Genomic DNA, 12278 nt, shown 5'->3' with positions numbered 1-12278 from the left:
GACGATGCAGCTTGCAGGAGCGCCATGTTTCCTTGGATTATGTTATTTATGCTTACATACGAGTTCCATAATTTTAGGCAAGGTAGCGTCTATTGATGAAGAGGAGGTACAAAGAGGAAAATCTGAGCATTCGAACAGTGAACTATGTGTCACGATAAAGATACAAGGCGGATTTTCAGCAGACAGGCTTGGCAAAACTTCTCCTCTTACACTGATACTTAGCACCAGTGCCGAAGTTCCATAGTTATGTAACGGTACGTTTTGCCCATTCCAACGATCTCGTATATTTTGCGTTCTTCGCAAAATGGTATGGGTGCATGTGACAGTCTGTACCACAAAATCCATACAACGCTGTGAGAGAAAGTAAAGCAGACGACTCTTACAGGATAGCAGTAGATTAGGACAAAGCTTAACAGGGATTAATACTCGTGCAGTACTTCTTTACTAAGAAATAAGAATTATAAAGTGTTAAAATCATTCTTTAGAAAGCCTTTGTACGTTTTATGCAATTTTCATAACTAAAAATTTAAACACTAGAAGAGCAGAAATTCAAAGAGAAGTCAGTCAATCAATAGTCGCCAACTGGTCAGGTGAGACGACTTGTGTGTGGCGTAGTTGTATCGAGATGGCTACGCAGAATTAAGGGAGTTATTCTTCGACAATGTAGGTCTATGTAATTATAAACTGTTAAAAGAGGTGCTAATGAAAATGTATTGTTTTTAAAGTTCGTGAAATTTGGTTAAGAAGTAGGAAAAGTGTTATCCCTTATGTAAAACTGACATTTTAGTGGAAGCTCAATCAATTTTGTCAGTACACTTCGTTAAGCTTCCTAAAGTACATACAAGCAATAATTATAAAGTATCTTCAAGCTGATGCGGCGGAGTAAAATCCTCTATCCAGGCATTGTATTATTGACATTTATCTTATGACGTTTAAAGTGGTTCCTTAAAAGTAAATCTGCACTACTTGTCATTACATTTATTTTTCATCTGTATATGCTCACTATGAATATGTTTAACTACAATATATATATATATATATATATATATATATAGCGCTATTAACACATTACTTAATATTCATATAGTGTCATTAAATACTTATTTATTAATGAATAATTCGAAGTACGAGTGTGTATCGAGTTTCAATCAGCGTTATTACAAGTTACATTTAAAAAATGATAGGGGTATTTTTTAATGAATACTGAATATGCATCCTATTAAGTCAAGCGTCATTTTCTTCTCCCTCAATTTCCAACATATCTGAAGAAAACTCGTTGAGTACTGAAAGCTTTCGGCGAATTAAAATAAACAAATTAATGACAAAAAAAAAAAAATCAGTATAACATTTTGTATTCCAATTTATTCATCATCACGAAAAATTGGCCATCTTGTTTCCTTTCTAAAATACTCTTCTCACAAAGCAACGGTTGAACCAAACCAAACACACTAGGGGAAAACACGAAGATCCTTTTTTGGCACCAATAAAAATTACATTAAAGTATATTAGTATGACGTCTTGTATAAGCGGTCTACATAACACACGTAGAATAAATACTAAGTGCCATAGACAAAACATGTATGACTAGGATGATTGTCTACGACACATCTCTGAACATGCTATCCACAAAATGCAATATTTTCCAAATTCAAGTTTACCATAATCAAAAAATAAATATTACTGCAATTTAGTACACTTAGTTTCTCCCTAAGTATTTCCTATAATCTTCCATGCCCATTCTGTTGCACGAATGTGAAGACTAGGCATTAACTCGCTGGGTTCATCACAGGCTAATTTTTAAAAATATATTCAAAGCAAAATAACACGACAGAGGAGATGAATTGAGAAAGTTATTACAATATAATTCATTATACACTCTTCGGAGAACACAGTGCAGGTAAGGAAAACAAGACGTCTTATACTGGCGATATATGCGGAAGGGTACACGGAAAATAGGGTTTTAATTAAGACGACCTTGCGAACAAAGTTTTGGTACAAAAAGAAAATGAGAATTCAATATAAAATAAGACCTTAGGGAGGACGTTAATCCTGACTGGAATTAGACTTTGAAAGGAAAGATTCATTAACAGTCTCCTCCTGTCTGCAATAACGAACCTTTGTTTCTTAGGTCATGAAGTGAATGATTCTTAGGCTCAGTAATTATTATGATTAAAAAACACTGTTTCATGATATGCTTAATTCCTTCCGCGTTTACATGTAGAACATGAAAACATCTTGTTTTACTTTTCACAGGCCTGGAATGTGATTCTTTTGAAATAAGCATGTTTCTATTAAAAAATAAATAAACTGGCGCAACGGCATACCAGCCGGTTTGTACCACACGTGCCTTTGCGGTGATGTATGGTTCAAATATTTTATGACCTCTCGACAGTGGGAGAGATTCAAATACTGATGATACAAAAACTAGTATAGAAAGGAACACACTTTTGAATACGACAACTGTGCACGTAAACTTACCTTGATTTTAATCCACATACAAAGAAATATAGCTCCTGCATTTAGAATTAACCAAATAACTCCTAGACCGAACAATGTCAAGCCAGTAACTCCAGAGAAGAGAAGTCCCAGCAGAACCACGAACGCCAGAAATATCCATGATATCAGAATTCTTTTGTAACACACATTATAAGCGTTAAACCTTACATCATTGGTCAAAACTTCCATTACATGTACATAGTCTTCTACAGTTAGCTGGAACGAAACAAAAGACAAAAGACTAAATAACGTATGTTGATATGCTATAGTAAATATTACGTACGATAAACAAACACAGACACCGTATTAATTAAATAAAATACAGAGGTATACAATGTCCTGTCTTGCTTTCAACTTCTGCTTAAAATTCCACTGATTCAAAACTTTTGCATATACTACAAACATACATCTCTTATTACGTGTCGAATGTAAGAAGAATTGCATGTTGTATATTTTGCATGGAACACGTTATTAATTATTTTGTACTTATTTGTACTTGATTACCCCAATTTAAAAAACTTACACGAGAAATGTTTAGAATATCGTGTAAATTTTCTTCAAATCCAAAAGATATACCCAAGTTAACATCAAGACCCTCCTCTTAATTATTTGAAGAGCACTATGGCCACTTTAAAAGAGAACCAAGAACTGTAGACTCGAAAAGGATACTAATTAGTGATCGCTTTAACGAGGGTGAAAAATGTCGAATTTTTATTTACCATGTATCAAAATTTCTAGGTTACACTGGTTAATCTAGGTTACAATCATTCATATTTTTAAACTTCATACTTAAATATATATATATATATATATATATATATATATATAATAAAATGATTTACTACTAACGAACTGTTCAACGAAGAGAAGTAATAATTCCCAATGAAAGAGGACTTACTGTATATGGATTGTTCGTAATTGTAAAGAAAAACAGCAATTTCTTGGAACATTGAACAAATGAAGACCCTACTTTACATAATTCGTCAATGCTATATTTTGTTGTTATATTGAATGTGTGCTATTCTTCACAAATCTTCCTAGGTACAGAAGTTCAAAAGCTGAACTGACGAGGAAAGGGCGTGATGTCACTCAGAGATAATTGCACCAAACTTCGTGTAGGAGTAGGTAATGCGAATAGAAAAGAGCGTGTGGAAGCATTCATACCGCAAGCGTTTGAAATCACAAATAATGGGCCCTACAGTTCTACAGAAGTATGGCTTGTCAATCAGATATTGATGGGACGGAGCCTTTGCTCGCTGTTGCGGCCAATGCAGAAGTTAAATAAAGTAGAATGAAAACAGAAAAGATGAGCTGAACAGAAAATGCGCCAATGTACACCCTCGGTCCCACCAGCAGAATGCCGGGATATTAAATCCATCAACTGTCCCGCCCTTGCCATTACCAATTGGGTATGCATCACTAGTTAGCTTAATGAAATTATATTAAAATATAAAGAAAATATATACAAAAATTAATCATGGGTGTCGCCAGAAGTTTTCCAGGAAAGGGGTCGAAATGAAGTTGCTCAATTTCTTCACACTATAAGATGCTGTCAGTACGCATGTATTAAATGTTTGAATCCACCAATATTAACTGATTTCATTTGTACGGGTATTTGATATCTACGACGTGGTGTCCACCAAAATTAAAGTATTTGGTGTTTGTGAGGAGAATTTAAATATATATTTCGGGATTAAGGATGTTTAAAATGGGAACGATTATGAACAGCAATAAAAAAAATTATTGTTTGAATACATACACGACTGTACATTAACAGAACTATGTTCACGCAAAGGATAAAGGAAATATTTGAATTTAATCTACTCACCACTAGAAAGCAGCAAAATGGATTGGACAGAAACAGTCTCGTAACAACTGCGTTCAAGACTCCAAATATAACTCATGCGTGTTTCACAAACACTGCACTTTAATAGCATGAACACAAAACGAACATGAGCGTTTCATGATTAGCACACATGAGACAAAACGTCTTCACTGTCTATATACATGTTCGTAAAGTTAGCTTCCAAACTGGTCTCAACAAGATTAGAAAATACTGTAGTTATCCTTAATATACCATACAGTGAGTTATATACTTATTTTCTTTGACATAAGGAAACAACTGTTAACAGAAGCATTAAAAAATATAACAGGCACACACAGTACCGAGAACTGTATTAAAAAAATAAATATGCTAAAAGAAACCAATACACGTTCAGTCTGAAACAGATGAGACTGTTTTTTTAAAAATTTATTTCAATTTCTCTTCATAGAGATAAGGTGGGTAATGGCAAGGGCAGTTGAGGATTTAGTATCCCGGCATTCGCTTGGTGGAACTGAGGGCGGACATTCGCGCATTTTCTGTTCAGCTCATCTTTTCTGTTTTCATTCTACTTCAACTTCTTTTGCATTGGGTGCAACAGCGAGCAAAGGCTCCGTCCCATCAATACCTGAATGACTGACCATACTTCTCTTAAACTGTACGGCCTATTATTTCCGATTCCGAACGCCTGCGAAACGAATGCTTCCACACGTTGTTTTCTATTCGCATTATCTACTCCTACATCAAATTTTGTGCAATTATCTGAGTGACATCGCGCCCTTTCCTCGTGAGTTAAGAACTGGTACGTGCTCAACGCTAGGCTGGACGTAGTTCAGCCGGTCGCTAGTGGATGGCGCTAGAGTAGCCTTAAGCTCACAAATGGACCGTTAAGCCAAGTGGTTTTTGTGTGTGTTCTAAAGCCTCTTGGTAGACATACTAGTAAATTTAATTTAAAGTTAACTGTATTAATAGTTTTCCAGAAATACAGTGATCATTAATAAGGAGTTTTATTCTTTCTTGAGTCTACAGTTCATGGCAGGGTTGGAAAAGTGTAAAAAAATAAATAAACAAATAAATAAAATAATAATAATAAAAATATTTTTGTCGATTTTTTTATTTAGGTGAATTGTTTTTATTTAAATCACTTGTACTTGAATTATTTTTGAAAAACGGAATAAAATTTAAATGTTCCTTTTCTCAGTTGGTAAACTACGGGGTTTTCGATTTCTTCATTGTGATTGTAAGAATGAGAGCGAGATCAGAAATTTCTCGGTATTTATGCTGTTTTCTGAATTCACAATAACTGGACGGGAAAGACAATGTACGGTAATGTTAATCTTTTATTTTTAAGGTTGGTGTAAAGGGACAAGTTTTGCCGATAGATGTAACTACAGTCTTCGTATCTCTCTCATGTATTTTTTACCTTTCACAAAAATTCACGATTTCTCTTACAAATTTCAACTTACAGACTTCAAACTTTGAGAGAAGTAACTTCATAACCTATCGAAGGCAACAGTCCGTGCCGATTTTTTATTTGTAATTTTCTTCGTTGTTGAAATACCTTGATTGTTGAAATGAATATCCAAACCTTTAACAATGGAACTGTTTCAACAATAAAGAAAATTATAAATAAAAATTCGGCACTGATTGTTGCCTTCGATATGTTATGAAATTTCTCCTCTAAAAATTTGAAGTCTCTAGAAATCTGTAAGAGAAACTGTACATTATCATGTAAGGTTAAAAAAAAAATAAAGAGAGAGAGAGAGAGAGAGAGAGAGAGATAAGAAGACCATAGTGACATCTATTGGCAAAACTTGTCTCTTTACACCAACCTTAAAGATCTTAATCAGTAAACAACCAAAATAAAATATGTTACCTCTCTGCAAACTGTAAAATAAATGTAGTCCGCTATATAGTGAGTATATAAAGTACTTTGTTTATAAATTGAATACATTAAAAAAAAAAAACCTTCTTTCATCGTAATTTTCTGATCATCAATAGCAGTATCATTTGCTTTAAAATTATAAAGTTATTCAAGATAAACTTGTATATCAGCATAATTGTACATGAATATAAATATTTCTTTTTCATTTCTCCTTATAGCCCATTTCTAGCACGTGGAGAATAGGTTTATGGCAAATACTTGAAAGGTATCCATGAACGCCCTTTTCCACCTCCATAGGATGCATATTTGAATCGAATTGAAATAAAAATCCTGCTCGACCCAATCAAGAATTCATTTCAAATGGTGCAGCCGTTATTGTCTGTGAAAAATTTACCACAGTGATAGTTACGAATACTGAAGTGTGTCGTCTACAGGAATTGTATTATTCAGACATCTATATTTCTACAACATAAAAATAAGGTATGTACTCACTTCATATTTGTCACTGCCTAGTCTCGATATGGTACCTGAAACATTTCTATAGACACAAATAACTTCCACGCATTAAAATCATTCTCCGGAACTCAATTCTTTTCATTTCACCATGAACAGAATGTTCATGAATATTGGTGTAGTAAGAAGTCGTTTACTGCTATGACTGATACCTCTTGTATGCGTCCCTAAATCATGCTATAGCACGGCCAACAAGAGATGGTCTCTGACGTTTCTTACCACATGCGGTGGGACATTGCAGCCCCTACTTTGATAGCAGTGTTACCAACCACGATCACTCTGTCTTATACCATTAATTAAATTTCCAATACACTTGCACCGAAAAAAACCTTGACACGCGAGTAGTGGCAATGTCACTGTGAGCTGTCAGAGACGTTCTCTTACTGGACGCACTATAATCATACAGAACTCATAGTATAACCGCAATAAATGTTTTTCAATATTGAATTCGCAGTTTGGAAGTCTACTGTAGTTTCGCAACTGTAAAACGAAACTAACTTCTCATTCTTCTTCCTCTATTATTATTATTAACAGAAAATGACATGAAATGGTTACTGTCATGCTGTTTCTGTTTATAAAGGAGCAGAAAAATAAGACCCTGGAAGAAACAAAAGAAGAAGGAAACGGATTAGTTGTTTTATATGAACTTACAGTGAGCCCCTGGGCCATAAGCTCTTCAGGCACAAGTTCTGGACGGAATTGAGCAGGGGTGATCCAAGGCCACTTTGTATTGACAGGAAGGAGAGTAACAATTATGTCACCATTAGCTGAAAAAACAAACTAATGTAACGAAACACAACAAAAAGTTTAATTATCTCTCTGCATCCTAACGCTATTTTACATCAAACAACTATAGTCGTTAACCAACTGAATGTATAAAGTATATACTCATTACTAAACCACCAGTAGAGCACCTATAAAAAACCGCCTTATGATGATTAAATTACTGCAATATTTCACAAGGCCAGAGCTTTCAAGTGGAAATAAATATCGAGCTGACTGGAATTTCTTCAAACCACTCGAGTGGGGAAGGGGACTTCCAAAGATTGGAGAAATCTATGGCTGTTCAGAGACGGTAATGATAATACACCAGCACGGTAAACCGAAGATCCCGACTTGGAGTCTCTTAAGTAGTTCATTTGTTCATTCTTTTCATATAATTTATTTCGCACCTATAGAGAAACTGCAGTGTTAAAAGTCGGACTTTTCCTACATTGATCAATGTATAATACAACCGTTAGAGGTGTTCTGAACGTGAACTCTGGACTGTCCAAGCACAATAGGAGTTGTGGTATAATACATGTGGTCTGAGTTAATGAACAGTGACTTTAAAAATAAGTGAATGTACGGCTGTTCACGTAGTGAACTGAGCAGAGTAACGGTTAACGCATTGGCTCGGCACGCCGAAGATCCGAATTCAAGTCCCGATCCAGTCATTCATTTTTTTTAAAACCTTTTCGTGTATAATTATCACTTACACCATTGTGCACTCAGAGTCCTAAAAATGTTACCTGAGTCATTCTTTATGTTTGAAAGCACTTTCACACAATATTCACACTTCATAAACTAGCGACAACTAAAAGCCTAGAATCTCTTCTAAACACTCATTTCGACAACACTTACACTTTCGTTCCTGTAATTAACCAGTCACATCTGTATGAAGTTTTCAACTTCTCCAACAATGTTTCAATCGTGAACAATCGTAAAAAAGTGGTAGAGGGAATACGATTTTAACTCTCTTTTGCCGCGTGGCAACTCGGTACGCTAACCACTTGATTATGCCGCAAAGTAGTAAACGTAATTCATATTAGCGATTTTCCTGTTACATTTTCTTCTTTGCCTGATTCTTTTCTTTAATTCATTATGATATTCTTTGATACCTATCATTCACATATTTCGATACGATAAATCTGTTATATTACTTTAGACACTATTCCATTTGGAATTCTTTACAAGATAAATGTGTCATCGCATTTGAATCAGTGTATGTATTTCTCACAGGTAAACTGGACTATTCCTATGGTTTCGGTTAAAACTATAGATATAATTTAGAGACCGTTTATTTTCTTACATAATGATTCGTTTTGCGTGAAATACCCGAAGAACTAGACTCAAGAATGTACATTCGAAACAGGAGAAGACTATGATTTGGTTTAATATATATGACTTAATTTACTATATTTATAATTTTCTTATTCGTAAACAAAATTCGAACCTATATTAAAAAATGAAGTTCTGAACGTAACTCCCTTATGATAACCGAAACACCAAGAAGTTGTCCATCTGTGTATTATTACCTTTGTGATCTATACCTCGTGGAAGCATGAATTTTGTATAACCCAATAGGGTAAGATTCTGATTTCATTTGTCACTTTTTGTGACCTTTTCGTATATGGCAATTCGTATGTTTCGTATATTTACTTGACGGGAACGTTGACTTAGTCAACATCTGTGCTCCAAATGATCATGTTACTTACTCTGTGTAGTAGAATGGAGGGAAAATAATTTCCCTGTTAAGCATAGATGTGACAGACATAAAAATTTAGGTTTTTCTTTTCGAACTTAAATGTTATTCACCGTCTAGGTTTCTATGATCAGAAGCGTAGCAGCCCATCTCTTCCCCTGACCATGGATACCGGATAAATCCATACGCCACCTCATGTTTCCGACTAACAGAACTGAGAGATACGCGAGGCGACACAATACACTGGGTCATCATCCAAAAGCTATGCCCTGAGCACAATGTAGCGCTTGGATAACGCTGTGAATGTTCGGCGAAAGAACAGCCTCTATCAACGAATGTAAATTCTCCGTATTACACGTATGTACACATAATTTTCAAAACGGCAAAAGAAGAATAAGAAGTCAATAGTTACAGACGAAAACAACACAAAATACAGAATAAGACGTTGTGGAATTACAAAATGCTGGCAAAGAATGACATTATTATTATCAACAGATAACATGCAATTTAAGATACATTAACGTAGCATCCATCAATTTACAATAGACTGATAATCGTAACAGTCAAAACTTAACTTCTTCCTTTTTCAGATACTTTAGTTCCTATAGGACGTCAACGTAGGATAAATTCCCGCTGAGTTACTGTCCCAAGGTAAGTATAACAATGGATTACAATCTTCAGGTAAGTATAGCAACGGTCTACACCCTTCAGGTAAGCATTCTTAATTTTCTTTTTAACTAGCGTGTAACTTAGATATGCAGATTTGTTAAGTTTTAGCCGTGTAGATTAGGTTAGCCAGGTATCTGAATGAATTTGACAGCTAGACTCCTGTAGGTTTTGTGTTTACTATGTCTCATTTATGTATAGCCTTCATTGCTTGGAATTCAGTTAGGTGCATTCTTCTATTACTTTCAATATTCGACATACATATACATAATAATTATATACATGTATATCGTTTCCTTATTTTACGTTTATTATTTATTATATACTGCTGTTCTTCTAATACTGTTCTATTATTTATATTGCTGTGCATACAACTGCATAATATACCATTTCTTTTATACGTAGATTCTTTGAAGCAAAATCGATGTGTAGGAATGCCTGTTTCGAATCCTGATTTGACGACAAGAGATACAAGCTTAAGATGTTTCATAACTATGAGTCAAGGTGTGGTTTGTAGATAGTTCCGAGTAGAATTTAGACATTAAATTTGGTTTTTACCTCACAATTACATAAAATTTATTACCTTAGGGATTTACGAAGGTTCGTAACTCTTTTAGGGCTAAAAGCGACTTCAAAATTCATATGATTATTTCCAATGACACTGTAACAACATCCTCAGCTACGCTTAAATGTATATGTTACTATTATTCTAAATGTCTGCCACAATTTAAGTTGTGTGTGTGTGTTCTAATGCGATTTATTTATTTACTTCGTGTAGATTATTTTTCCGTGAGTTATAATATTTTAGTTACACTTTCACGTATGTTTATTTTTCTGTAACAAATAAATTCGAATGCAAAAAAAGAATGTTTAATTTAAGTATGTCCTTGTCATATTTTCAGATTTTGTAGCAGAGAAATCCAGGTCTTCTATTACCATTTCTTAATTCCAAAGGGTATTCATATGCGTTATATAATAAAACGAAATGAACGGTAACTACAATATCAATAAACATATTATTAAATTAGACAATACTCATTTATAAACACCATCGTAGATTAAACAAATTTTGTGATGCTATCCAAAGCGATTTTGTAAAGCTATGTATGAACTTTTGTTTTATCAACTTGAACTGGGCGATAATGCCGCAACAACCCGAAATATCTGCTGTGCTTAACGTGAAAAAGACTTTATCACAACACACCAACCAGATGGCTCAAGAAATTTCACTCAGGTTGCAAGAAACTTACCGATAAGCAGAAGTCCCGTACGAAGAAAACGCGTCGATTTTCGAGATCGCGTGCCTGACCATAGAAGTAAATCCAACGCACAGATTACCTGATGAGCACACTCCAGCACGTTCGTCTTCACGACCTCGGCAAAAGCATCTAGAGCTGTCAAATTTTGCTTCAAGAATTAACCATAGCTGAAGCATAGGGGGAGGGTAGACAACACGTAAAGAATATCCTGAAAAACTCATGTGGTTCGAGGTTCGAGTCTCCTGAAGAAGAGAATAACATGTAACGGAAAGTATATATTTTTCCGAAATCCTAGCGTGCATAAACAGAAAAGGAAAAAAAAAAAAAAAAAGCCAGGCCTGTCGCTAAACATGTGTGCTACTAATACAAGAATGCTCTGTATTTGGTGGAATTATAAGAAGATAGTTCGATAACTGTTCTTTCCGGACAATCGAGTTACCAATGTCAACCTGCAGCCCAAACAATTGCAAGCATGTATGCTATTGAATGCCAAAAATATCATGCATTGCTGAACAGGAAGACAGCCCTTCTACGACACTGGACAAAACCAGTCATACTTCTCAAACGATCAGAGTAACTTGAAGGAATTTGAGGAAACTGAACTGATATCACATTCACCATACATTACTGACTTTGCATCCTCGAATTATTCCTCGTTATGATAAATTGTTCACTTCCTACACTCTCGACGTTTCAACAACGAAAAGGTAGTGGAAGCTGAAATACAAGCGTTCTTCAAGTTTCATCAATTTTTCCTTCGAACAATTATGTTCACTACTGAAGTGAAATGGACAAAAGAAAACAGTGAGACTTCAAAGCTGTTCCACTATCAATCACGTTTTATAGGATACCAGCTAGTGCAAAATAATAATAATAAAAGCCATAGGTACCAGGGAAACTTCGTTGAAAGACTACAAGAATTACTTGAGTTTACCATACAAAAGATAATCAACAAGCAAAATTAGTTTTCTGAAAGGATCTATCTATGCGTAGGATGGCAATAAAATTTTCTCGACACGTTAACAGTTAAATTATAATTTTCGTGTTTGGCGTATGTATAGTATTAATAAATTGTGAATTAGGAATCATGCACCGTCCACTAGTAAGAAACAAATTCAGAATAAAGTTCTGAATCAACGCGAAAATAGTCATTACTCAGATTAGAAAGAAGCA

The 12278-nt window shown here is 34.7% G+C and overlaps 1 protein-coding gene across 5 annotated transcripts in view; it reads right to left on the bottom strand.

Moving 5' to 3' along the window:
- The window catches only part of LOC145671767 (uncharacterized), a 64233-nt gene that overhangs the window by 35921 nt on the left and 16034 nt on the right, over positions 1 to 12278 (bottom strand). For all 5 annotated transcript variants that reach the window (XM_081740978.1, XM_081740990.1, XM_081740983.1 and 2 more), the window contains exons 3-4: positions 7368 to 7483; positions 2479 to 2712 (exon numbers count right to left, since the gene is read on the bottom strand). In XM_081740978.1, coding sequence (XP_081597104.1) covers positions 2479 to 2712; positions 7368 to 7483 — 350 coding nt within the window. The remainder of the gene's footprint in view (positions 1 to 2478; positions 2713 to 7367; positions 7484 to 12278) is intronic.

Source organism: Thermobia domestica, chromosome 2 (assembly GCF_964235325.1).
Source record: "Thermobia domestica chromosome 2, izTheDome1.hap1.1, whole genome shotgun sequence".
NCBI classification, from domain to species: domain Eukaryota; kingdom Metazoa; phylum Arthropoda; class Insecta; order Zygentoma; family Lepismatidae; genus Thermobia; species Thermobia domestica.
This window is presented reverse-complemented; position numbering and strand designations above follow the sequence as displayed.